General features: G+C 42.7%; 2 protein-coding genes across 2 annotated transcripts; one reads left to right on the top strand and one right to left on the bottom strand.

Annotated features, from left to right (window-relative positions):
- The first annotated feature begins 7,753 nt into the window (after positions 1–7,753).
- LOC109432312 (polyribonucleotide nucleotidyltransferase 1, mitochondrial) lies at positions 7,754–13,829 on the top strand. The gene is made up of 5 exons (XM_019708651.3): positions 7,754–8,016; positions 8,084–8,516; positions 8,586–9,710; positions 9,768–10,208; positions 13,489–13,829. Exons 1-5 carry the CDS (start codon positions 7,889–7,891, stop codon positions 13,726–13,728), a joined length of 2,367 nt encoding a protein of 788 aa, XP_019564196.3. The 5' UTR covers positions 7,754–7,888; the 3' UTR covers positions 13,729–13,829.
- A 5-nt stretch (positions 13,830–13,834) lies between these two features.
- LOC109397027 (cytoplasmic dynein 2 heavy chain 1) lies at positions 13,835–27,478 on the bottom strand. Its single transcript, XM_062855561.1, has 14 exons — positions 27,363–27,478; positions 26,794–27,295; positions 26,605–26,735; positions 26,309–26,541; positions 26,123–26,222; positions 25,546–26,071; positions 23,979–25,488; positions 23,841–23,923; positions 19,383–23,779; positions 15,617–19,324; positions 15,039–15,310; positions 14,777–14,980; positions 14,220–14,723; positions 13,835–14,163 (listed from the first exon to the last, which is right to left on the bottom strand). The coding sequence occupies exons 1-14, from the start codon at positions 27,397–27,399 to the stop codon at positions 13,867–13,869; spliced, it is 12,504 nt and encodes a 4,167-aa protein (XP_062711545.1). The 5' UTR covers positions 27,400–27,478; the 3' UTR covers positions 13,835–13,866.
- Between the last annotated feature and the right edge of the window lie 165 nt (positions 27,479–27,643).

The following is a 27,643-nucleotide window of genomic DNA, read 5'->3' as shown; positions in this document are numbered from 1 at the left end:
TTTGGCGCAGACCTTTGATGGTCCATAACAACCAAGTCTTGTATGTGTGACTACAAGGCGTCACTATAGCGTAACTTTCGACCGATGTCAACTTATTTTCCTCCTCATTTTAGTGCCGGGTGTTTTATGTAAATGTCAAATCATAGATTAAAATTTAAAGAAATTTTTTCCTTTCCACGAATCAGTAGAAACTCAAACATTAATTCCTGTTTCTCCAATAAATTGTGCTATTTGTTTAATTTTTTTGAAGTCAGTGTTAGCTAGAATACTTACAATATTATGCTTTTGCTTGAAATCCGAAGTGACCGATGGTGCGAAAATTGACTTTTAACCTACTTAGAAATGTCGCAACTCAATTTGGATTAGTGCATATTGTAGCTCCTAATTAGCTTAATGATGCGCAACAGAAAAAATAGATTCAAATTTACTTCGCAGCTGCAACTTCGCATGTGCTTCTAGCGACGACTTCGATTTGGTGGTGCGACGATAATATCTTCTCTGTTTTGTATTATGCTTTTGCTTGAAATCCGAAGTGACCGATGGTGCGAAAATTGACTTTTAACCTACTTAGAAATGTCGCAACTCAATTTGGATTAGTGCATATTGTAGCTCTTAATTAGCTTAATGATGCGCAACAGAAAAAATAGATTCAAATTTACTTCGCAGCTGCAACTTCGCATGTGCTTCTAGCGACGACTTCGATTTGGTGGTGCGACGATAATAATACCGGGTATTTATTTCGAATGTTATCAAATTTAGCGCAATAGTGTAAAATGTGGATGATGTCTTCTCTGATGTTACAGTGATCACACTTATCGTTAGGTATTAGTCCCCAGTTGTTTAGTCTGTCTTTTGTCGCTAAATGTCCAGTCCTTAATCTATTTATTGTAATTGTGTGGTGTGTAGGAAGTTTAATTTCTGAAAACCATGGCCTGTTTCTAACATCTTGTTCTATTTTATAATGATAAATTCCCTTTTCCTCTGATATACTTTTGTATCTTTGATTCCAATAACATCTAGTCTCAATTTTCAAATTTAAAATCAAATCATCTTTGGTTAAAGGAGTGTTTTCTATCTGTTGTCTATCTGTTCCCAGTTTTGCTGCTAAATCAGCTCTATCATTACCTACTAACCCTGAGTGTCCTGGTATCCATTGAATTGTTAAACGTTCTAGCTGAGAATCATTGATTTCTTTAATTAATTTTCCTACTAAGAAGTTATCATTTGTAGTATTATATTTTATAAGAAGGGTTGCGCTTTTAGAGTCCGTTAAAATTACAGCAGTTTGTACATTTTTTGTTTTTAGGTATTCTACAGCTTTTAAAATCGCGAATATTTCTGCATTCATTATTGTGTATTGTGTTTTTAATCTTCCACTATAAGATGTTTTCTCTTTACTGTCATATATCCCATATCCTGTCTTACCGTCTATTTTGGAGCCGTCCGTGTAAATTTTGTAATCATTTTTGTATTTCTGTGAAATTAACTCTAGTGTCTTCTGTTTTTGTATGGCTATGGATGTTTGTTTTTTGTTCAAGTTATCTACTTCTGTTTCTATTTTTAATTTAGTTGTACTTTCATAAGGTAATTTGCTTCCCAATTGAATTAAATGAAAATTGTTAATTGATGCGATCCTTTCTAAATAAGAACAATGTTTAGGCAACTCGTCTGACATAATAAAATATTGTAAAAATTCAAACAACGGAGTATTCTGGTAGTACAATAATTTAACTATTTCTTTTAATGTTAAGTACTCAGCTCGTTCTTTCAAAGGTAAGATTCCACTTTCTGCTAATATCACGTGATTAGGTGTCGATCTCAAATATCGCATACTCGTTCTTATATATAAATGTTGTACCGTTTCAAGTTTAGCAAATGTCGTTTTTGATGCTTTAGCTATTATTGATAATCCGTAATCTAAATGTGGTTGAACTATAGCTTTTGCTACTTTTAACATTGTTTCCGGGTGAGCTCCATTCTTTCGTTTTCCTATCATTTTCAAAACATTAATTTTCTTTTTGGCTTTAACAACTGTTGTATTAATATGTGTTTTATAGTTTAGTTTGTGATCAATTTGGATACCTAAAAATTTATGGAAAGCTTTTATTTCTATAGGACTGTTATTTATGTGAATATTTGTGTTAGGATGAAATTTATTAGTAAAAATTATAGTGGCACATTTATCGGAGTTAACAATCATACCTAGATTATTGAGTTTTTCAACTATTTCCGCTAAAAAGGAGTTCATTTTTTCTGTGGCTATTTGTAAGTTTTTGGCTATTATCATGACAGTGAAATCATCAGCAAATTGAAATAAAATTTTATCGTCTTCAGTTAAATTATGTAGTTCTGTAAATAAGATTGGTGAAAGGGGGCAACCTTGAGGTATACCCTTATTTGTTGTTGATGCTATAACACTACCGTCATTAAGAATTAGTTTTGTATTTCTTTTACTCAAATAGTAATAAATCCAATTAACAATAACACTTGGGACATTGATATCTGATAGTCTCTTGAGCAGTGTATTGACATTTACGTTATCAAATGCTTTCGTGAGATCTAAAAAGGTAGCAACAACTACATTACCTTCTCTTTTTACTTTATGTACGTGAGAAATTAATGTATTCACACAGTTTATCGCTGAAGTCTTCTTTTTAAATCCAAAGGAATAATCTGGTATGATATTGTTAGCTTCCAAATAAGTATTAAGATGTTTTTTAATAATGAAGTTTATTATTTTTAGAATTACACAAAGCATTGCTAGAGGTCTGTATGAGTTGATATTATTTGCGTTTTTTGAGGGTTTTAAAATAGGTATTATTTTAATATCTCTCCAATCGTCCGGAATGTTACCGTTGTTCACTACAATGTTAAGTAATTCTACTATTTTACTGAATAATGATGGGTTTAGATTTTTTAGGATATAAAATGAAATTTCATCTACTCCTGGTGTTGAATGATCTTTTTTTGAGTGAATTAGTTGCAAAACTTCGTTATGTGTAATAGTTATTCTGTCTTCGGTTGATATGGGTGTGAAATCTAATTCTGTTATTATTTCTGGAAAGTTTACCTTCATGAATTCTTCTGACATTTTTGCGTCGTTCAGTAATTGTATATTATTTTTACTTGGAAAACCACCACTAATTCTTCTGACTGTGTTCCATAAATTTCTTTGATCCATTTCCGGGTTTATTGTTTCTATTAGTTTGTTCCAGCTTTTTCGAGATTCTCTTCGTATTATTTGTTTTAATTTTGCTTTAGATTTTTTGAATTTTATAAAATTTTCATATGTTTGATTTCGGAAGTATTCTATTAAGTGTTTGTTTTTAGTTTGATATAAATTATTTATTTCATCATTCCACCAGGGTTTTGGTTGTTGGTTTGTCTTCTTGGGTTTGTATTTTGCTTTTTTAATTTGTTCTTTAAAGTTAGGTATAAGTAAAAATTGATTTTCTATTTCATCCGGATTTCCCAACTAACATTTTCAGCGCTATAAGCTTCAGTCATTTGCTTTCTGTTGTATAACCATCGAGTAAAAGCAGTCAACGCTGAATAAAAGGAAAGCTAGTCAAATATAAAGCATAAGCTAATACACGACTGCAAAACAAGCACCATCCAGCTACCAAACTCGGTTTTCAGAAATCCATTGCTTGTCACTGGGGCTGCCTTTACTCCACTCTATTCCAACTCCGGGAGATTTCCCGGAAGATGTGAAAACTTGAACACATCGAATAGGAGTCCCCACTAACAAAACAGCTGCTACTATACAGTACAATTCGTTAACTGACAAATCCCCAAACCAGCAGCGCTTTAAAGGCCGTTATGCGATTTCATTACGGCTAGAATCTGTAATAAAGAAACTAGTTGGTTTACCAACACGGCTTGTCGGATGTAAACATTATTGACAAAACAAACTTTAAGCGGGATATATAGCTACTACCCGAATAAAAAATACAGTAGAAAAACCGAACGCTGTATTGTAACAGTACTATTTAGAACCATATTTTTACAATAGACACCACTGTAAAAATAAAAATACAAAAACAATAAGATGTAATGTAGACACCCATACCGTGAATTGTAAATAAGATTTTTACAATATACTATACGGGTTGTTAAGTATCGTAACAATATAAAAAAATATTTTTCTCCATATATATTTTTTTGCAAAACCATACATTTTATTGTTAATGAATTGTTCAAAATACTGATACATGGGTTTAAATATACCGTACATTGTATGGTACATGAATGGTTTCAAACAATAAAACGTACCGTAAATAAATTGTTTTTATTTGTAATTTCACTACTGATTATACATTTAATCAAATGGTTTTGGAATGGTTCTCTTTTGTTATGTTGTATTGTTTTACATTACATAAACCATATATTGTTATATTATCTTGACATTTTCCTCCTGTTAATGGAATCTTAGGCTTATTAGATTTATTAGAATGCGCTTTGGGAATTCTCCAGAGCGTTTTGGATAACCCTTCATATATAGGATCGCCCACGTCTAAGTCTGAGTAGTCTCTGATTGCATTAACAGTTGAAGCTTGCTCTCCCATGCCCCACCAGCCAGATAACCGGGTTTTGCAAACTAAGCATTATTTGTGGCAACACTTTGAGCGGCATGATGGAACTATGCCGAGCGCGCTAAGTGTTATTAGACCACTAATGTAGTTGCATGAAGTGGGTGACGAGATACATAAGTATCATTACAGCGTGCTTAACCGTTATTGCAATATTGAGGCACCAGTTTGACTAAAGTTTGAAATACACAACAACTCATGAGATAACTGTCAAGTTTGATTCAAATATAAGTTAGGTTAAAAAGCGAACCCACAGACGAACCTATATTAGAAGTCTTTTTTTGACTTTAAATTGATGTTTATACTTATTCACTTTTTTCTCTTTCCTTTCCTTTGCATCAAAAAAGTCATAAACATCAACGAAACAAAGCACGGAAAAAATCTTTAACTGAATAAATAATTAAAAATTCACGGAAAAATAATGTTTCGGAAAAGTGAATGGCTCAAACGTAAGAAAAACAGTATAATATATTGTTACATAAAAATCAAATGTAAATGTATAGTATAGCGAACCATTTCATTACAATACACTTTATTGTAGCTGGTACACTGTATGGTGCAGGAATGGTTTTCACCAAACACCCTCTGGTTAGTTTTTATCCGGGTGGACACAAAGGCTTATATTCCATGGAAATCTTGTAAGATCTGTACCATGTATACAGTTCAATATAATACTCCATTTACTTGTTAGAAGGGTCATTGGTCTGGGGCGTATAGAATAGTCATTCGTATAATACTAGTTTTGCTTGTTGATCCTGCACCTACATTTCATGGAGTTTTGGGACGACCTAGATCATATGTAGAACTAAAAGTAGTAAAACTGTTATAGAAATCTTCATGCCTTAAAACAAAATCAATGGAATCCAATCACTGTACGTGTGTATCGAAACAACTTTTATATATATTGGAAGACTGAGTTTCATAAAGTTTTGAGAGTTTTATAAACTATCGCAAACATATTTTGTATGGGGCCGCCCCATGATGCGTCGGTGAGAGTGCAGGCCTAATAGCAAGTCGCTATTTAGTGGCTTGGTCATTATTTTAAGTCCCCAAATAAAATTAACAACTTCTCCCAGAATGCTTGTAACTACATATTATGAAAATTTATCCAGAAACTATGAGACAATTCAAATAAATTAGAAAATATGGGACATTTTGATGAAATTAAGAGTTCTATTATATTTTCATAGGCTATTAAAAAAAAACCGAAAAAACCGTTGTTTTCTTCTTGTAATTCTTCTGAAAATTTCCAAGGGGGTACGTAGAGAAATATTTCAAGTATTACATCAAAATTACTTAATTACTTTCTGTTATTCATTTTATTTTATTTTGAGAGAATTTTCGCAAAAATATTCAAGAAATCATATTTGAAAAATTCTTATTCAAATTCATTCGCACATTTTTAAGCATTTGTCTATCTAAGTTTCCATCAAGGTAAAATTCATGACAGAAAACATCCAACATGTTTCCAAGAGTTTCATAATTTATTTATTTTTTCTTGACAGAATTTTCATGCCATGCTCATCTAGTTCTGCACAATGTATTCTATAAAATTGTAAATACATGCAGCTTTGTACAATTTTTAGAATGGAAGATGAAAGTTTTTCTTGAACATTTTCATTATGCGGTACTCTAGGGTTTTCTGAATCAAATTCGTTCTACAATGTTTCCTCACTAAGCATATTTTTGTGCCAAAAGTCACTATTTAGCCACATTTTTTGCCATCTGAAAGTCACTATTTGGTCACTATTTCAGAGATTTTGGTCACTAAAATAACTATTTTGACCATCAGTTCCTGCTACCAGCCCTGCCCATGTAACAACTTTTGTATGAAAGATTTTTAAATTTTGTATGGAGCGTGACGCAGCGCTAGACCCCCTCCCCCAATGCGTTACGTAATATTTTAATGAGCCCCGAGAGGAGGCGAAGCCGTGATGAGCACTCAAAAATAATATAAAACTTTGTTCGATTTTTTTCGATGCCTTTTTTGTTTTTTCTGGATTTAAACTTTGCTCAGTTTAAGAAGTATACTTGAGATGATTGAAAAGTTATACTGCGGAAAAATAACATAAGAATATTTTACGCAGTGTATTCAGGAAAACAAAATTTCAACATGTCGGATCACCAACGGCCACAAAGTTAAAAAAGTTCTGAGGTTGTATGTGCCGATTCCACAACCGCATCCTGTTTTACTATCGCGGTGTTCGAAGTCAGTTGTTAACAGGTAAATATTTACACCAAGTCGCCAATCGGTGTAAGCTTATAATTGAGTTTTTCAGGCACTTCCGTGGGTACCCCTAGGACCGGACTGCACAATTCCCCAGAAGACGCCAGCCACGAATATCAGCGGAAATGCTTATAAGAGGAAATTTATGACTACGGAAGTTTCTGCTGATTTTTTTGCTCTTCACCCCGCGCCTTATTCTGCCGACGTTTTTTGGACTCGGATAAGTGTGCAAAAAGGGACCCTGTATGCCGCCGTCATCGAGATGCTGTTTTCCGCAAAGATGTTACTCTTACTGGCCACGCTTTCCATACTGCTGGAACTGGCACACAGTACCGAACACGGAAGCCACCAAATCAGTGAACACGGTCAAAATCTTTTGGAAACCCTTTCAGCAGCATAGTGGCCATCCACGGCGGTGGAAGTGGCCTTGAGAAAACCAACCCGGATCTGTTTATCACGGAAGCCCTGATGCCGCTGATCTTGATAAATGATGGTGGCCACTAGGAAGTGATCGAGGAACAACCGCTTAACTATAGTTATATATCATTTACTAAATAAAATAATGTTTAAGTTTGCAATATTTTTGTTTTTTTTTTCAATTTTCCTAAAGAAAAAAAATCAAAACAAAACAAATTCTAGTCAAAATTATATAAATCTCGGTTATACTAGCTTCGGTAAGTCGAAGTTATACTAGAATATGTGTATGTGAAAGTTATACTTAGCCAGTTTATCCAGCACATAAACGGAGTCTGGGGTCAACCAGGCGAATAGTGATTTAGTGTGGGATTTATACTTTTTAGTATATATTTTTCTCTGAGTGAGGGATGGTCAAGTCTTCATGCGAGCTTCATGAATGCCTTTCGACTTTTCGTTAGTTTTTTACTGTGTACGAAAAGGAATCAAAACAAATTGCACGATGACAACCAGCCGGCTGATTGCATGGTGTCGCAAAGAAAACCAACAAGAAAACTCGTGCGTGAAATGTGTTTTCGTAACATCTAAAACCAAATTTTTAAAATTTAAATTACACCTGTAATTTGTCAAATAATTAGAAACAAATTGACAAAAAATGTTGCAGTGCATCCGGTTTAGTGGTCGACAGCGGCACAACTTGCGTCACATCGGTAATTCATTCCATCAGCGAAGGCGGAATTCCACGCTCGAATCGCCCGAAGTGGATGTAGCGCTGAGCACGGGGTAGGTACCGATACCGAGACCGGCGACTAGTCTCATTCCTTCAGTTTTAAACTCTATCCCATTTCAGTCGAGTGATTCGCATTTCGTCCGGAAAGTATGCCCGCTTTGCCGACGGGTGCTCCGTGGTCAGCGTGGGGGATACGGCTGTCATGGTGACGGCGGTGGCCAAATCGAAACCCTCCGGTGGGAACAATTCGTTTCTGCCACTGGTGGTGGACTATCGGCAGAAGGCGGCCGCCGCCGGTAGGATTCCCACGAATTTCCTCAGGCGAGAGCTGGGACCCTCGGAGAAGGAGATTTTAGCGGCGAGGTTGGTGGACCGATCGATTCGACCGCTGTTTCCGGCCGACTTCCGTAGCGATACGCAACTGGTGTGCAATATGTTGGCCATCGATTCGAGTAATTTGCCGGACGTGCAGGCGATTAATGCAGCCAGTGCGGCCTTGGCTCTGAGCGACATTCCTTGGAATGGACCGATCGGGGCGGTTAGGGTTGGATTGGTAAGTAGTTAGCGAGGAGGCCTGTCCAGAATTTCACCAGAATTTGACGTTCTCAAATTACGTTTACAGGTAGACAACGAAATCATCATCAACCCGACCAGAAAAGAGCTTCAGTTGTCGGCGCTGGACCTAATTGTGACGGCCACGAAGCAGAACCTGGTGGTAATGCTGGAAGGTCGGGGGAATATAGTGAACGAGAACGAACTCCGGATGGCAATCAAAAAGGGCACAAAAGAGGCCCAGCTCATTATCAATGGAATCGAGAAGTTGCAGAAGTCGTTTGGAAAGCCCAAGAGGGCACTGGAACCGATGGCACAAGCGGAGGAAGAAATCGAAGCCGCCGTAAGGACAATGTCCGAGATGAGACTGCGGGAGATTTTCCGGGATTTCGCTCACGATAAGTTCAGTCGGGATCAGGCTGTGGCGAATTCACGGACGGATACGATCGACAAGGTCTGGTCCAGTTATCCGAGTGTGGATCCTGGGTTGATTACGGAGTGCTTCAATCGGTTTAGCAAGAACGTTTTCCGGGAGATGATATTTGAGGAGAACCGAAGATGCGATGGACGACAGTTGGACGATTTGAGGAAAATCTCCTGTGCGGTGAATCTGCACAGACCGTTGCATGGTTCGGCACTGTTTCAGCGAGGTCAGACGCAAGTTTTTGCCACCGTTGCGTTGGATTCGCACGAGAGCGCCTTAAAGCTGGATCCCATCACGTCGCTTGACACAGGTGTCAAATCCAAGAACTTCTTCCTGCATTACGAGTTCCCTCCGTACGCGACGGGTGAAACGGGGAAGATTGGCCCAGTGGGTAGAAGAGAAATTGGCCATGGTGCCCTGGCCGAGAAGGGTCTGGTCCCCATCATTCCACATGATCATCCGTTCACTATTCGCCTTACTTCGGAGGTGCTAGAATCGAATGGATCCAGCTCGATGGCGACGGTTTGTGCGGGATCGATGGCACTGATGGACGCCGGGATTCCGGTGCAGGAAGCTGCGGCCGGCGTAGCGATCGGGCTTGTCACCAAGTATGAGAACAACGATACGAAACATCTGCAAGACTACAGGATACTGACGGACCTGCTAGGGATCGAGGACTACATGGGCGACATGGACATGAAGGTGGCCGGTACCCGAAGAGGAATGACGGCAATTCAGGCAGACATCAAGGTGCCAGGAATTCCATTGAAGGTTAGTGCAACAACCAACTATTTAGAATAGGTCACTTATCTAGGAATTTCATTCCAGGTCGTGATGAAATCTCTCCAGAAGGCGATGGAAGCTCGCTTCCGGATAATTGACATCATGGACGAAACAATCGCCGCCGCACGCACCCTCAAGAAAGACTGCTGGCCAGTGACGGACCAGCTGCAGATCGAACCACACCAACGTCCGAAGCTTCTGGGTCCCGGGGGAATCAACATTCGTCGGTTGTATCTGGAGACTGGTGTCCAGTTAAATCAGGAAGATGAGCACACCTTTCGGATATTTGCCCCTTCGGAGGCGGCCATGCACGAAGCCAAGGAGTACCTGGAGAATCTGATGAAGGTGGAGAAGATTCCGGATCTGGAATTCGGCGCCATCTATACGGCCAAGATTGTGGAGCTGAAGGACACCGGAGTGATGGTGACGTTGTACCCGTCGATGCCACCGACGCTGTTGCACAACTCGCAGTTGGATCAACGGAAGGTAAGTAATTGGATTGTAAAGAGAGAGTCGTAAGACTGACTAAAGCGAAAGACTTTTCATGTTGAAGAGCATAAAAAGATGGATTAAAAATGGGTTTGGTTGAGATGAGCAAAGAACCAAATGTATTGGGATATGGGCTTCAAATATAAGAAGGTAAAATAAGCAAGTTAAGAAGCCATTAGTCATCAGAGCTGACCTCAACGCTTGCGTCGTGGAATGGCAGCAGATTTTCCGTGCGAGCACCATATTATAGACAGCTCCATATTCTGAACAGTCGGCTAACGCAAAATAGATTTTCCTTTTATGAAGCATATATTGAATCGAGAGTTTAGGTGTTAATTTTATTAAGCTCCTCTATTATCCAATCGTTACAAAACATATAGTTTTTGACTGAACTGTGAACGTAGAGAATGTGTTTGTACATAGTAAGTAACACTATGTGTTCAGAATTAGGACCACGGCTTCTTATGGTGTCCATAATTAGGAACACGTCGTCCACAAACAAAAATATGTCTAGATCAGAGACTGGAAGTTATTATGAGATTTAATTTATTTTATACATTTAGCTAGACAACAAACACACTTGATGGTAATGTGAAGCACTATCTCTAGCAACAAGAACTTCCATTTATTTTAGTGTTTGTTGTGAGATTCCCTTAACCGTTCAGAATATGGGTACCGCACGGTACTAATGCAAGAGGAATACAGCCTACTGGAAGCCCCCACGAAGCTAAATGTAAGGCTTTGCAACGATGGAACGGCCAGCACATTCCGCAGAGACGGCCATGAATCCATTATCGATGTTACTTTCTGCAGTCCATCGCTAACGGAAGAAAGGAGGAGGATCGTGAAAAGTCTTTCCGCACGTGACTCAACGTTTTGACTGCCTACCACATACGCGGAGACTGAAGAAGAACCCACCGAAGGTGCTCGGATATACAATGCAGAGGTGTTGATAACCAAGAAGGGACTCAAGTTCAGGAAAACTACCGGTTCTGGATGGGATTCCTAATGTAGCAGTTGGAACGGTCATATTAATGTTTTCGGACATGGTCAGGTCGGCACTACAAAAATGCCTGAATCATAAAGGCTTCTTCCCAGAAAGATGCAACATTCAGAAGTTAATGCTGCCGAAACAAGGAAAGCTGACAGGAGACCCAGGCTCTTATACAGACTCATGTCTGCTGGATACCCTAGAAAAACGGTTGAAGAAGATCATACTTATCAGGTTCGGGTTCCCAAATATCTGCCATATTTTACGAAGCTACTTCTAGAACAGGGTACTGATATAGAAGACCAACGCAAAACAGAGATCTTTAGAAGTGACGGCTGCTGTTCCACAAGGCTCCATACTCGGGCCAACGTTCTAGAATGCTATGTACAACGGAGTGTTACCTTTCAAGCTACTGAGAAAAGTATTACCAAGTGTTAAAAGCAGTGAATCAAAATTCAACCATCGCGCAACAATAACGACAATGTCACAACCTAAATTTGTTGCGACATTCTACCCAATGCGACATAGGTATGCCCCAACTTGAACAGAACAGGACAAAAATCGTACACCACGAGTTTAGAGATTTTTAAGGCTTGCATTGCGATTTTCGAACGGTAACTTCGAGTCGGTAAACACTGCAACACTGCTGAAGATGTATCATCAAAAAAGTTCGATTTTGGGTTGGTAATAATTGATTATTCACGAGTTGAAAAGTACGCAACAAATTCAACTTCCGTTTTGTCTGCAACAAAAATTTTCGAGATCATGTCATTATCTGTTACCAGTTGGGATAAAGAGTAATCGCCGCGTCTTCTTTGTTGCTTGTTTTATGCCTCTTTTGTCTGACAATTCTCTTAACTGGTTAAAAGTGTGACGCTTGAAGAAGTGCAAGTGGTGACGGAATCAACCACCGCTATTCAAAGATAGATGACTGGAGTGAAGCTTCAGATTGCCCATCACAAAACTGCTCCTGCTCAGCAACTGTAAAGCAGTCCGGAGGATGGAGATCGCAATCGGAGAGCACGTAATTGCATAGAAACGCGCTTTGAAGCACCTAGGAGTGATGGTCGATGGTCGGCTCAAGGAAAGGCGGTAAAGCCACCGACGAACCGACGTGACAGTGGTGTTTCAAAAGTGTCCCCCCTAAATTTAACGGTCGACCAGCAAAGCGAGCGAACGCTTCTGTCAAATCAGCTTAGGCGTGAACCTTTTCCTATATGAATACACGGGGGTTTGGAGTCAGGCTAGCGAAACAACGCGAACCGTTATAGAGGAGGCGGTAGTGTTCGGCTATTTTTCATCAAAAAAGTTCGATTTTGGGTTGGTAATAATTGATTATTCACGAGTTGAAAAGTACGCAACAAATTCAGCTTCCGTTTTGTCTGCAACAAAAATTTTCGAGATCATGTCATTATCTGTTACCAGTTGGGATAAAGAGGAATCCCTGAAGGAATTCCTGGAGGAATCCCTGAAGGAATTCCTGGAGGAATCAATGGAGGAATTCCTAGAGGAATCCCTGGAGGAATCTTTGGAGGAATCTCTGGAGGAATTCCTTGAGGAATCCCGGGAGGAATTCCTGGAGAAATTCCTGGAGGAATTACAGGAGGAATTCCTGGAGAAATTACTGGAGGAATTCCTGGAGAAATTACTGGAGGAATCCCTGGAGGAATCCCTGAAGGAATTCCTGGAGAAATTCCTGGAGGAGTTACTGGAGGAATTCCTGGAGGAATCCCTGGAGAAATTACTGGAGGAATTCCTGGAGGAATCACTGGAGGAATTCCTGGAGAAATTCCTGGAGAAATTCCTGGAGGAATTACTGGAGGAAATTTTTGGAGGAATCCCTGGAGAAATTCCTGGGGGAATTCCTGGAGGAATCCCTGGGGGAATTCCTGGAGGAATCCCTGGGGGAATTCCTGGAGGAATCCCTGGAGGAATTCCTGGAGGAATCCCTGGAGGAATTCCTGGAGGAATCTCTGTAAGAATCCCTGGAGGAATTTCTGGAGGAATCCCTGGAGCAATTCCTGGAGGAATCCCTGGAATAATAGTTCGTAGTTCTTCAATGAATCTCTACAGAGATAGAGATGTCTAAATTCTAGGTTGACCAACAAACTCATTTTTAATCAATTGTAATATAAGCTTTTATAAAATATTCAAAGTCCAAGAGATTTTAAGTTATATTTCAAGTTGCGCTTTTTGTTTTTCGTTTCCTCCTTTTTGTTTTCGAATAGCGCGTTTTTATAGCGAACATAAGTACCACCGAATACTAAGCGAACTCCCTCTTTGCAGATCGCCCATCCCTCCGCACTGGGACTGACAGTCGGGTCGGAAATCCAGGTCAAATACTTTGGTCGCGATCCGGTTTCGGGTTTCATGCGTCTCTCGAGGAAAGTCCTCCAAGGTCCCGCCACAGGTATGATCCGAAATCTTGATCGAAGTGCTTCTTCCAGTAGCAGTAGTAGTAGTAGTGGTAATAGTAGTACAAATAGTTTTAATGGTGCATCGGAGACTTCCGAAGGAAAGTCCTAGCTTTATTCGCAAAATAGTGTCCCACTGCCTAGGTGTGTTCATCTGCCACGATGTAAACTGTGTAAATAGCTCCGTGTTATTAAATTTAAATAGTGATTCAATCTAGGTGAGTTGTGTGTTGAAAGAAAATCTCCTTGTCTAGTAACTTTCCGGCACAATGAGGGCAATGCCGGCCGCCACTAGCTGAGCCCTGCTCAGCCCCGGTCCGACCTCGATCGCTATCTGACAGATTAGAGCATCGCGCGAGATGTTGTTGTACACTGGGATTTCAAATTGATCTGCCCGTGAAGTAGACTTGTTGCCGGATTGACCATTTTCCACGTTCTCTGATTCGATGTAATCCAAAGAAAAACTGCCGGTGTAGCTAGAGCCAACGGATTGCTGTGAACCTTGCTGGATTGCTAGTTTACCATTGCTCAGATAACCACCATCGATCTAAGATGAAAGAAATGTTAAGAAATGGATTTGTCGAGTTCTAAAACACGACTTACCAGCAAAGGTCCTATCACGATCGACTTGTCCCGTTTGCGATCGTCAAAGTACGCTACCAGCTTCAATTTCGTTGTCGACACGCCCAGTTCTTCCGACTTGATCATCTTCACGGTCGTCAGGAAAGCATCAACGCTGAACAGATTTTTGAAGTTTATCTCCTGAACGCGAGCCTCTTCGACGATCTTGTTGTACAGAAGTTCCGTTTCTCGCGTTTTGAACGCGATCGCTTTCAAGTACTCGATCACCGTCTTCGGACCGCTCCATATCCGACGCCACTGCAGTGGCACCTGGTTATCGCAAATGATTGTAAGCATAGTTCTGTCCTTTGCGGAGATGGTTGCCAGCTCCTTCACGGAGTTCTTGATCATCTGGAGGGTATCGTTGATCGAGTCGTAGAGGCTGCGCACGATCGCCAACTCTGACAGTATGAAGATCGTCCAAGCATCTTGTTTGTTCTTGTTGCGCTCGATGATAGTGTCGAGGCGGTTAGCGATGGTACCAGTCTGTAAAAAAGTTGCGATTTTACATATGTATGGATTAAGTTTCATGAAATTACCATGAGTTTGCCCCACAAATTGATAATGGGCTTGACGCGCTTCTCGTAGTTTTGGGTGCTACCACCACTGAAGTATTTCTGTCTAAGGTCCTTCAAAGTGTTCCTACAAAAGATGACATCCCTTGAAGCGTTCGTTGATACTGGGATTCCGTACATAGTGGGCGTATCTGTATCCGGCAGCTGATCGACTGCTTTCACGTAATCCTGGAAGAGATCATTGTTTTCAACCAAAACCTTCTTTGCACTTAATTGCGTAACTCACATCCAAGTGATTGGAATTCGGAAAACTAACGTTCGCGAACATCGGTTGCCAACGGCTGGCCATGATTTTCTCATCGAACATCTCTCGCAAAAGATACTCCAACTTCTCGAAGTCGCTGTCGCTGTCGATCCTTCCTCCGTAGCCGACCTTTTCGCAGAGCCCTTGCAACAGTGGCCAGGTAATCTTCAGGGTGTTTGATCCTTCTGTGTACTTGATTAGTTGCATAGCAGTCCGCAGGTCAGAATCAGAAAAGTCATACCATTTGCTCCAACCTGTAGAATGGTTGATACGATTATTCTACATCGGCCAGTTTGAATCGTACTCTCGAGCGTTCAAATGCAATAAAACAGTATGTTTCAGTACTACATCAGAAAATTGAAATTGAATTGCTGAAGTAACCACAAGTCAAATTTTTGGGATCGCCCACCCCCTGAAAAAGTTGTTGAATCGCGTGCCCGGCAGATGAATGAGTACGCCATTAGGTAGGATTTCTTTCGACATTAATCCTTCCTTCAATAACGGTCCCAAGTTGTACGCAAAACATATGTGCTTACGTAGTTTCGTCACATACTACTCACCTTGAGGAATGTACGATCGCCGCTCCTGGATGATCGAATGCAGCATGAACAGTCCAACGTACATTTTAATCGACTTGTAATCCCGCTTCTTGGTCACCGTCCCGGCATGCTGGTCCAGTAGCAGTTTCATCTTGTACTTCAGCCCCTTTGGAGGCTCGTACAGCACCTTGTTGCACTTCTTGACGAACACCTCGTACAGGTTCTTGTCCGTTTCCGATGTCAACCAAAGTTTGAAGTCTTTTACTACCTCCAATGACTTCAACGCTTCATCCAGATGTCGAATCCACTGCGGAACGGTGTGAATGTTCTTGATGCACACCCAGCCTCCTCCGGCAGCAGCTTCCTTAATCAGTTTCATCGCATCCGCTTCGTGACCTTTACTGATGGCTAGTTCCGCATACTTGGACAACCCGATCGTCTGTTTGGCAAACTCCCGAACCTCCTCCGATGGATCAATACCGGACGAGGTAATCAGCAAAAGTGGTTCTTCCGCCGAGGTTTCCTCAGACAGCAGTTTGATTGAAGGTCGTGTCGTGTACAAGGTCTTCAGACCAAGGATGTTCTGAACTGATCGAGTTATCGTACGGATCAGCAAGTCAGGCCTTAATACTTGAGCTACCATAATAGCTTGGAAATCGGTAACTCCAACCGGGATGCTTGTATCGTCGTTTTCTATGTACTTCTGCCAGGTGTTGATGTTGTCCAAGCTTAGCTTCGCATACAATTCGGGATGTTGTTGCTTCATAGCCAAGACCTTCTGAACGCATTCCTGTTTGATCCAGGACGGGATTTGGTGATCCGTGATTTGATCAGCGTTTGTGAAATTGAACACAAACGATTCCCACTCCTTTTTCGGTAATAGCTGAGGGAAGGCTTGCTTGCAAATATTCAATCCAAGGATCATTTGTTCGTCTTTGGGGATGCTTCGACTCAACAGTGAGAATACCCTCCTTACCAAAATCTTATAAAGCTCGTCTACCGTGGAATGCTTCTCGTTGTCGATCACGCTCAGGAAGATAGCGGTAAACTTGGACACGTTAATGCTGTAGAAACGTCTAATGCCCATGTAGAATCGAGAGGCCATACTGCAGAACTCGCGTCTTTGGTTGTAGTGCTCCATGAGCTGATCGCGTATGCTAGCGAACTCAGCTAACGATTGCTCGATCGAGCTAGCACTAGCCTTGATGCTGTTCAAGGTATTCAGAAGAGGTTCATTTTTCAGAATATCACCATGTGACGAGGACAGTTCCTGCAGTAGACGATCCTGTAGATTACGCTTCTCTTTTGTCAGTTTGCCTTCTTCCTCAAGAAGTTCAATTCGTTTCTTCTCTATTTCGGGTTCCTTGGCCAGAACCCATTTGAATTTGAGGACATCCGTCAACCCGGCTACCGTTGTAGTGAACTTGAGGTTCATGAAGTTCGCTTGGAGTTCCGGGCCTAGACTGAGTTTATCATTCTGAGTTAACAAGATGAGTTTGAAGTCATCGTGCAGGTCGATTAGCTTGTTACCAATCTGAATCATCCGTTTGTTGAAGCGACTATGGATTCGGGTGAAGATAAGTGAAAGTAGTGGGGTCTCGATTGAATTAACATTACGGATTATGAGGATCTTTCCGAATCGGATTGCTAACTCGAGTATGTAACTGAACCGATCAGTGGATTGACTTGTCAGTTCGTATGTTCGGTTCATAAGGTTCAGATAGTTTGTTAGCCACTTTTGTCCCACTTCAGTTGGATCTATCAGCAAAGGTATGGGTGTTGTACCGAAAGGAAGCTGGAGAAATTGGTTGAGTACGACAGCATTTTCTCGATATTGTTGATCGGCAGTAAGACCCATACTTTCCCAAATAATCTTGTCTTGGTTAGTTACAAGATCATCGAGGTCGAATGGTTGACCTTTGACTAGCTCAGATACCCTCTCCAATGTGACTTTTCTATCCTCCAAAGACAGGTCAGAAAGATGCGTGATACAGAAAGCTGTCAAGAAGCTTCGCCTGTCCATGTGATTTATTGTTTCATTCAACTCTTCCAACTCCTTACTCCAGCTGATGTATTCCGAACTTAAACTCTGTACCAAGACTTCCGCAGCATGCAATGTCTGCTTGGCATCGTCTAGCTTGATCTCCAGCATAGCTGCTTCCTGGGTATACACGTTCAGTTGCTCCGATAGCTCCTTCACCTTGTCATTCACGTTATCCAGTCCGCTAGACAAGGACTTCATCTCCCGCTCGGCTTTCTCCAAATTTTCCTTCAATTCATTCTGCTCTCGCTCTAGCGGTTTTATGCTCTGGATTACCTTCGAGTACTTGACGTTGGCAATAACCCAAGCCGCTAAAGGAGCTGCCGCAGCCGAAGCTCGCTTGGCATTCTTCTGGTCGTACGATTCCGACTTCGCCTGCAGTAGCTTCTCCACTGATTGGCAATTCTCTGGACTGATCCTCACCGGATCTAACGAACGGATGTCCTCTTTGACGCCCCGTTTAGCCAAAAATGTCTTCATACTGTTCCATGAGGTATCCCGTATGCCCATCAAACGCAACACGCCCTCCAAGATATCCCGCACCGTTTCCGGAGGAGCTCGTAACGATCGAATCTCCGACAAGGCTTCAGTTTTTATTTGACCAACAGCGGCACTGGCCTCCCGTAGTATTGGTTCGACTTGACTTAGCTCCTCTTCTATCACCTTCTTTCGCTCCATTAGCTTAACGCTACTTTCCCGAGTCTTCCGTTGCAACTCTAACAATTCAGTTTTCTGATCATTGGCTCCTCGCATTGTTGAAGATATCATTTCCAACGAAGTGTTCGCCAGTTTGCGCTTCTCTGCCAAGGCAATCTGCTTCTCCTGGGCTTCTAGTTTGAGCTTCTCTACCACTTTGTGAGTTTCCGACAGTTTATCGACCCCGATCTGTATCTTGAACTTGTAGCGTTCCTTGTCGGATTTTTCAATCTCGTACACATGTCGGTATGTTCTAACGAGCTGTATTCTGCGCTTCGGAGATCGTGACCATTGACACATGTTGCTGTCGAGCAAATCGTTGAAGAATACGGGTACGGGGATCTGTTGCGAATCTAAACCGTTCTTGCTGATTTCTCCAAGATATCGAGCAAGACTGTCCACGGGGGTTATCTTATCATCCAAGATCCAAATCATTTCCGATTTTTGGTACAACGCAGAATAGTTGTCGAAGAGCTCTCGAAGCTTCGGCGAGGAATATTCCAGGAGGATCACCAAATGAAAGTTATTTCTCAGACGTTGCAAGAAGTAAGCCGATAGGGACAGCTGGAACGACTCCAGCGCTGCTTGGGCTTTCAATGGGTTGGCCAAGTTTTCCAAGTCGTCCCCGAAAAAGTCCGATAGATCTGCTCCTTCGAGAATGGCTTCGCAAGTTTTCATGATATCTTCCAAATAGTCAATAACCGCATGGTCGATGTAGAATGCTACTGGTTCGTTCTCGATGGCGCAGTTCTGCATGACGATTTTTATATCGTTGTTGAAGTCGTGGATAGTGTAGTTTTTGGACGTTTGTGGAAAAGCAACTTTTATGTTTAGCATGCTGGATGCTACGTACAAAGCTTCCAGACGGCAGGAGCCAGTTCTTCCACAGAGTACCAGATTTGCTTGGGGCCTCGAAAGGACACGAACCATTGCGGCAACTGCTTCTAGGAAGGCTTCCGATATCGGAATGTCTACCTGTATTACCTCCGAGTCTAGAAATGAAGACAAAATTACAATGAATGCTTGAAACTGAATCCTTCTGATACTTACTGCATAACGAGATAACCTGGTTGACGGTCTCGTACAAAAACTGCCTCTCCACTAGGTGTAGTTCAGCAATATTTTGACCTTCCTTAGGAACGAATACGCTCTTGTTATCCATATCCACTAACATCCGGAAGTTATTCCGCAAAATCTCGTCAAACGATTGCCGATCGTCATCTGTAACGAGGCGATCGCAGAATATGCGATCACATTCGTATCTTACTGCTTGGCTGAAGTATTCCTCGGGATAATACAGCACTCCACTGATCCAACGTTCGATCATCTTCGGAGTGAATCGATAGTGCACCGTTTCGCCTCGATTGAAGTGAGCTTGAATTTTGAAATACATATTCATGATCGCCCGTGCCAAGTCGTTGAGTTTCAGTTTGATCGATCCCTTGCCCAGCTGATTGTAGATCGGCAGGATCATGCTCTTTACGATACTCTCCATATCCGAATTGTTCGGATAGCCAATTTGCACTAGATGACAGATGGATAGGAATCTCGAAGATATCTGAGCTTTGGTTAGGTTGGAGATGGACGCACATATTTGAATTCCGCTGACGCTGATCCATTCAAGTGAATCTGAGTAAAACCCGTTGCGGTTGATGAGCTGCAGGAGTAGTTCAACTACTTCACACGTACCCCAGGAATCAATGGAGCAAAGATCAATATTCTTAAAGTATAAAATTATCCGTGAAAACTTGGGTCGGTATTCTTTGCCCTTGACAGTGGTGATGACCAGCGAGTTCTGCTTGAGAGTATTCAGAATACTAGAGGTTGTTAGTTGAGCACTACAGTTGACAATTACTAACTGATATCCGTTGAACTCGCTGACTATGGTTTGCAGAAGGAGACTCTTCCCATTTCCGCTAGGACCAACGAGTAATGCCACTTGCCGTTCCTTCGATTGTAGAACACACTTCAGAAGCTCGCCGCTGAGCTTCATCAAAGGAGTCTTCACCAAAACGTTGGTATAAACATTCTCGCTAATATACGATCCGGTAATCTCATCCGTACTGTACAGCTCGATCATATCTCGGAATGAATTGTAGTAGTGGTATTCTGCCACAGATCCATCAGTTATCGTTACGTCTGCCCACGAGAATATCTGGTTTGAAAGTTTGTTCTTATCATCCTGGCTAAGCACGCCACATAATCCACTCAGAAGATTAACACAGAATTGTTCGGTTGACTTCACATTATCGATCGCCACTAGTCCAGCCTCGGCCAAACTGATCATTGAGTATCCCGGTGGACGTTTCTTCTGCTCGTCGATCCAATCAACTGCGCGATAGAAGTGTTGATCCAAAAACGACTTCAGATCATCGCCTTCAGCATGCTTCGCTAACCAAGCGTTAACGATCAACTGGTACGGGAGGTCCTCCGCGTTCAAATTGATGATCCCCATTCTGGAGATCGTTGCTGGCGATGCCGTTGACAGGTCATGAGTTTCGAACAGGAAATTAACATTGCTTCCAAACTGAATTCTCCATCCGGATGGCAACGTGAGCAGTCGGTTGTCGTCCAAAACGGAGTTCAACGCTTCGATCCACTCCGGATCGATGTCTCCATCGCAGATAATCCAGGATATGACAGACCGCGGCTCAGCGTTGACTGCCACGGCTGTTGACGTCAAAACACCATCGGTCCACTGACGAGTATCCGGGTCGAGTTTCCCAAGCAGCTGAACTCGACTCATCGACTTTGGAGAGATAATGTGCGTCCTTATTGTTCTGCCTTGCGCAAGAAGTGCTTCTTTCAAAATTGAAATTACCGTGGATTTCCCGGATCGAGGAGCCCCAATGACCACCACTCCCATCCGTTTCTGTAGTTGCGCCGCCAGTTCGAGACATTTCTCTACTTGCCGATTGTTCGACTGGAACCCGAGGATGGAGAACGCCTCCAAGATCTTCGATCTCAGGTCTTCATTTTGACTGTCAGCCAGCTGAATGTTTGGGAAAACGTTCGACAGTACAATGTCGAACCGTTTGCAGTCCGAAAGGGTAAGCCGGGACATTGTGTTAGAGCGGATCACGTTGACTGCCAAGCCAGCTTCCTGATCGTACGATAGATCATCTCCGGAAACTTTAAGTGCAGATCCGCAAGCCGAAAGGATCGATTTCAGTTCGCGAAGACCCCAATCGTAGTGACGTTGTTTGGAGAGCATCTTCTTCGAAAGTTCGAACAGTTCCACGATTTGACCACCGATGCGATCTGCGTTCTTGAAACCTTCTACGAAAAGCGTTACTCGAGCGATTTGCTGTGGTCTTGGGGCTTGCATGGCGATTGGACGGAATAAGGCCTGCAGGTTCAGTGGTAACTGTTGACGTCCACCGTATTCTTCTCCAGCGGGGTTCAGCGTCACGAATACGCAACAGTGGTGATTTAACGGAACGGTTTCGTTGTTCAGCTGCACCTCCTGTTGCTTATCTTTGAGGGCAACCTGAAGCGGTTGAATCAACATGGATATTGCTGATAAGGTCGCTTCCTGTAGTCGGTTGAATTCGTCGAAACAACCCCAGGCTCCACATCGGGCAAGTCCAGAGAGAATCAGTGCCATAGCGGCCGTGTCAATATTTTCGTCGCAGTTGAACACCAGTACCAGTCTACCGAGCATTGCGCCCAGTGATTTGACGCACTCGGTCTTACCGGTTCCCGCAGGTCCGAAGGGGTTCCCACCCAGGCCCAGTTGCATCGCTTGGGTCAGGGTGAGGTAACAGTTGTGAGCAAGGGAAGTGTAGACCAGTTTGTTATAGTTTCCGAGGAATTCGTATGAGTACTCGAACTCCGCGTAGACCATTTTGACGAGGACAGATCCGTTGCGATCTTGATAGAACTTGAGCTGCTGTAGCCAATACCAATCTTGAAGATTCGTTACGTTATGGTTGCTCAAATAGTCTACAGTCGTGGACTGGTAAACGAGGTCGATCAGCAACGAGCGTAGTTTGATTTGCGTCAGCAAATCCGTATTTTGATGAAGAATCGTTGAAAACTTATTGATGTCGTTTTGAATTTGACGCTTGAGGTCGTTGAGCTGCATGCCGGAGATGGCTTTCTCTGCTCGTCGGGTGAAATTAATTGAGTTGACTAAGCAGATCACTTGCATAGGGAATTCGCGTATGACGCCTTCGTCGATCGCATCTACCTGAAGACATTGCTTGATCAAGTGCTTCAGGGTCGACTTGATCTCCACGACCAAGGTGTTCAACCATTCTTCAACAATTGGAGTGATCGTTATGGGGCTCGTCAACTGCAATTTGTCTCCTTCTTCACTACAGAAACCAAGAATCCGCAAGCTTTGCTCTTCAATAACTAGTTTGTAGATTCCGGGAAATAGCTTGCGTATGTGCTTCTGAATAATGGCTTCTTTCGATGATTGACCAAGAATTTCCAGTAGATCATCATCCGATAGAAAGTAGAACCTGGAAAAGGCATTGCGTTTTGATGTAATATACGAGCTTAGCGCATTCTGACAGCGAGATATTTGGTTCTGTAGGGTTTCGATAATAGAGACCACGTTGTTGATCTTGTTAACCGATACAACCCTGGGATCATCTGCGATCTCCTTCATTATGTATCGGAAGTTCTTGTCGATGCTCTTGAACACTGCTTCCTCTCTTTTCAACGTACCAACACCAAATATCGGTTCCAGATAGATCCACTTTTTCTGGATCTGATTCAGATGTGTTATAATGTAGTCTAGGTTGTTGAGCTTCTCTTCCCAAATATCAGCTTGATCAGAAAACGATTCAAACGAGGCTGAATTTTTGGCCGACTGAAGTAGAAATTGGTTGTCGCCTATCTTGTTCAACGTTTCCGTGTAGTCCTTGATCAGTGAGACCGTCGACCCCTTAGAATCGGTGTGTTGAACCAACTTCAACATAGCCGTAGCACTCCACTGTTCAAGTTCAACAATCGCCTGTCGAATGACGTGTTCAGAGGCTGCCTGGCGTACTATGGATTGAATTTCGGTAGCCTGCTGAAGGAGGTTGTCCGCAACGGCGAGGACATCTCCAAGACAGAGATCATGTTGGGTTTTGGAGTCAATTTTCAATATTTGGCAAATCTTGGCCCAATGCTTCTCGATGAGGGCGTCCGACTGCAGGGCGTTGAGCTGTGGTTGAATAGTTTTGTATCGTTCGATCGTAGACAAGATGCGTGAACTGGCTACGTTCGGTGCTTGATCAAGTGGTTTCTCCCATTTGGCTAGGAATTCAGTTAGAATGTGTGGTCTTCGCCTGTAGATGGTCCATTCTTCGCTTGCGATGGTTTCATAGTCATTCAGGAAATTGTTAAATGCCTCCCAGTTTTTACCTTGTTCTATGATTTCGGATTCAAGCTTTGCAAATATAGAGTCAAAGTCCTCAGGGACTGTGATGTTGAATTTTTCCGTTTGTTTCCTGTGAAAAGTAAGGTTTTTGTGCGCTTTTGGTTCACCTCTATGTTGCAATATATACTTACTGGAGAGTCTCTCTTTTAGCGATGATGCCTTTCCATTGGCCTTGACGTTCGCGGAATAGACTCATATCCGCATTGTCGTTCGTCTACAAAACATAAACGTAAGGCCTATGAATTCACATAACTGAAGCCTAGACATACCTCTAGATCCCGTATCGTAGACTCCCATCGAATGGAGAACTTCTCTGCTTCGTCGTTCAGCTCGTTGATCTGCCGCAAGATATTCTCTTTTATGATATCCAACCGACCTTGCAGCAATGTTTGATGGTTCTCAATCAGCGGTTGCAACTGGTTCCACTGCGTCAGGATACCGCTCAAAGCGGATACGCGCTCCTTACACCAGCCCGCTAGACATCCGTCCTTGCCTTGTAGAGACTTGATCATTTCGGTCATCTTCGGCAGATCACTCACAATCTTCTCGTACTTCGCACTCGACTCGGATATTCCTAGTTCGTCTTGGGGAATGTTTTGCAGCACTTGGAACGAATAGGCTAGATATTCTTGTAGTACGGAGATGTTGTCCAGGATAGAAGTTCTCAAGCTGTTTGCCAGTGCTTCCCAGTATCGTCGACTGATGGCGTCAATGTCCGAGCAGAGCGGAGCATAGTTAACGATCAGACAATCGATTTCCTTTTCGGATGTTTGAATGCGGGCTATCTGCTGGCTGAACTTCTTGCAGGCACGGAAATTGTTGTCCCAGTGTTGCCAGTTCGTGCAGTGAACTGTGCATAGTTGTTCCAGATCAGTCATTCCCAGTGACACCCATGGGAGCCAGCTGTCCCGGAATTCGATCAACTCTCGGAACACAATATCTGCCTTCTCGTACAGCACGGAGAAGTGCTGTGCGTTCCTTTCGATCATCACCTTGAAAATGTTGGGGCTTTGTTCTGAGAGGCCTTTGAAACTGAGTGGTTTCTCGATGAACCGGCGTAATTGGGAGTAGTACTTGGATTTGATCTCTTCCAGCGTGGGACGAAACTGTATCTGCTGTTGTCGGAATACCAGATCCACGTGAATGTCTGGTAGTTTCTGGTGTACGTCCAGTAACCCTGCAACGTACTGGTACTCTAGAACCTTGTACAATTGATGATCCCAGTGTAGTTTGAAAGGGTTCAAGTTCGTGTAACCTTGTCGTTCCAGATTGAAAATGATCTCGCGGAGATTTCGCATTTCATCCTTCCATATGTTACTTTGTCGAATCAGGTCCGTTTCCATAAGCTTGAGAACGGATTTCTTGGCCTGTTCATGGTATCCCGTGAGCTGGTTGTTATCCTTGGACAACCGTTTAACGGCCTCTTGCAAATTGTTGATGTATCGTTCGACTGAGTCTTCATCGTTCCACGATACGGACTCGCTCTTGACCAGGTTTGCGAATTCCATCGCGTTCTTCAACATGATCGGACGCTGACAGGGAATCATCCTATCACCGATCGTATTGTGAAAGGTGGCGATCTGTTGTAGTCTACGAGCATACGATATGAATTTCATCGAGTGGGATATGCTTTTCTGAATCTCGGGGTTGAGCTTCAGCCCTAGATTCTGAAGATGTCGAGCTTCGTCACAGAATGTCACGATCTTAGGGCCGAAGGTGACCTTCATCAGTTGTCGCTCGGTTTTGTCGAAGATCACTACCGGTTGATTCTCGCGAAGGCTGTAAGCACGATTAGACAATATTTCACTGAATCCTATAACCTAAGTCTAAACCTACCTCAACTCCCCTTCGCGGATCGCACTCATCGAGTTCTCGGTCCAACTTTCAAAGTTCGTCCGGATCATCGCCTGAATTTCTTCTCTGAAATTGGAAATTTTCTTGTACGTCCCATCGAACCCCTCCCGATCCGTCAGAACTTTTGCTGCAACGGTTTCCAGTTGTCCGATTTGCTGTTCAACCACCCGGTACCAACGCGTCTCGGAAACAATCGGCGTAACTTCATCTTCGGTGTAGTTGGCAGCCGTTAGCATTTCGCGCAGTTCACGTATGATCATCGGTACGCTTTGGAATAGTTGTTCACGTTCAACCGTCAGTGCCTTCATTACGTACGGGCGATTGAAGATATCTTTGTATCGGTTGAACACGTGGATCGCCTGCCGTGGGTTACCGGCGCTTTCGTAGATCTTCTGCTTCAGGATGGTAACGACGTTTTCGTCCACCTTCGCCAGAGAAGATTCCATACGGGACTTGGCCATTTCCCAGCGTTTGTTTCCAAGCGGGGTCAGGTCGTAGATATTGATTTCTGCGAAAGGTTGCGAATTTAAAATTTGACCTGGAAAGCTATCTTACATACCTTTGAAAGGTTCTGCAATATCACTGACGTGGAGAAAGTATTCATCGTTATCGAAGAACAGAGCATACAGCAAGTCCTTGGAGTTCTTGATTTCCAGTATCTGGTAGATGTTAAAGTTTCGTGAGCTCAAGTCAAGCATCAAAACCTCCATTTAAATTGAGGTTCGAACCAAGAACTGATACCAACCTCATTGAATCTCGTACGGAACTTGTTCAACTGCTTCGAGCTGTACGGATCCCCAATCCACGCATGAAGTTCGTAATTCGGCCAGAAAAGCCTCGTCAAGCTGTCAAATGTTTGATACCACGACTCCAGCGTTTCCTTAACGTGGTTGATGGCTTCATCCAAGTAGATGGAACCTGCATCCCATACCTCTAGATCAGCAAGATGTTTCGTACACGTGCTAACCACGTGTGATGCTGAAAACAATTTGGAGAACTGTAGTCTACAAAGTATCTAGGGTTCGCTCTTATTGTCATTACAGATCAAATCGAAGATGCTACACATTCGATTTTGTGGATAGTGATTCGGAAGTCGCCATATCTCATCCAGATGCGACTGACACACGTCAATGAATTCGTCCAACTGATGGAGACTAGTTTCCGTACCTTCCCTATAAGAAACATTCGACTGTATTGTCCAAATTTATCTAGATTAGTACAGTGCCATACTTCATATGATCATTGACTTTCTCGAGGATCGCCGCGAACGACTTGGCCGCTTCGCGATCGGCCTTCGTTGGTAGGGTACGGGTCTTTTGCTGCCAAAAATTGATCTCATCCTGGATGGATAGAATACCGGATTCGGTCAACCCAAGCGATAGACCTAGATTGGAGTGTAGATTCTGAAGGATCGTTTTCACCTCGGTCGAGTATTCAGATTTCTTCAGGATATACGGCGAAAATACCCGCTGCAGCGAGTTGTAGATGGACTTGGCCAAACCGCCCTCCAGGGTAAGCATACCGATTTTCGGCTGTGCATTTTGACTGCTGTGATAGTCCAGGTTTGGGATTTTGTAGAACAGCAGGCTGTAGTGTTCGTCAACTGGGACGGCGTTCTGGAACAGGACTTCGCCGTCGATGGACACGGCCGCCAGGATTGTGACATCATCGTTGTCCAGGAAGTCTTTGATGACCTCCTCATTCTCCGCGGTGGTGGCGTTGAAGAATTCAACTGTGCAATAGGAGATTCATTGATTTGGATGGAAACTCCATGCTAACCTGGTGAAATACGTGCTTACCTGCTGTATCGTGTATAAACTTGTGCCTATTTGCCATTTTTAGTATGTTAAAAATTAAAATTTCTCACATTTTACGCAAGTAACTTCAATCCATCTAGTAGGCGGTTGAAAATTTTCTGTTATGGATGTTTGGTTTCCATGGATACGGTAGCCGGGAAACCACAGGCGGTCTAGTTGCCATGCCGGGTGAAGCCGGTTGTTTGTAAACAGGCCCGGGCACGTGTGCCGGTATGCAACAGGTATGGAAACAAACCTGTTGCTTCTTAGCAACGGCGTGGGGA

The sequence above is a fragment of the Aedes albopictus genome, chromosome 3, assembly GCF_035046485.1.
Source record: "Aedes albopictus strain Foshan chromosome 3, AalbF5, whole genome shotgun sequence".
Taxonomy (NCBI): domain Eukaryota; kingdom Metazoa; phylum Arthropoda; class Insecta; order Diptera; family Culicidae; genus Aedes; species Aedes albopictus.
Note: the sequence above shows the minus strand (reverse complement) of the source record. Positions and strands in the feature narration are given on the sequence as shown.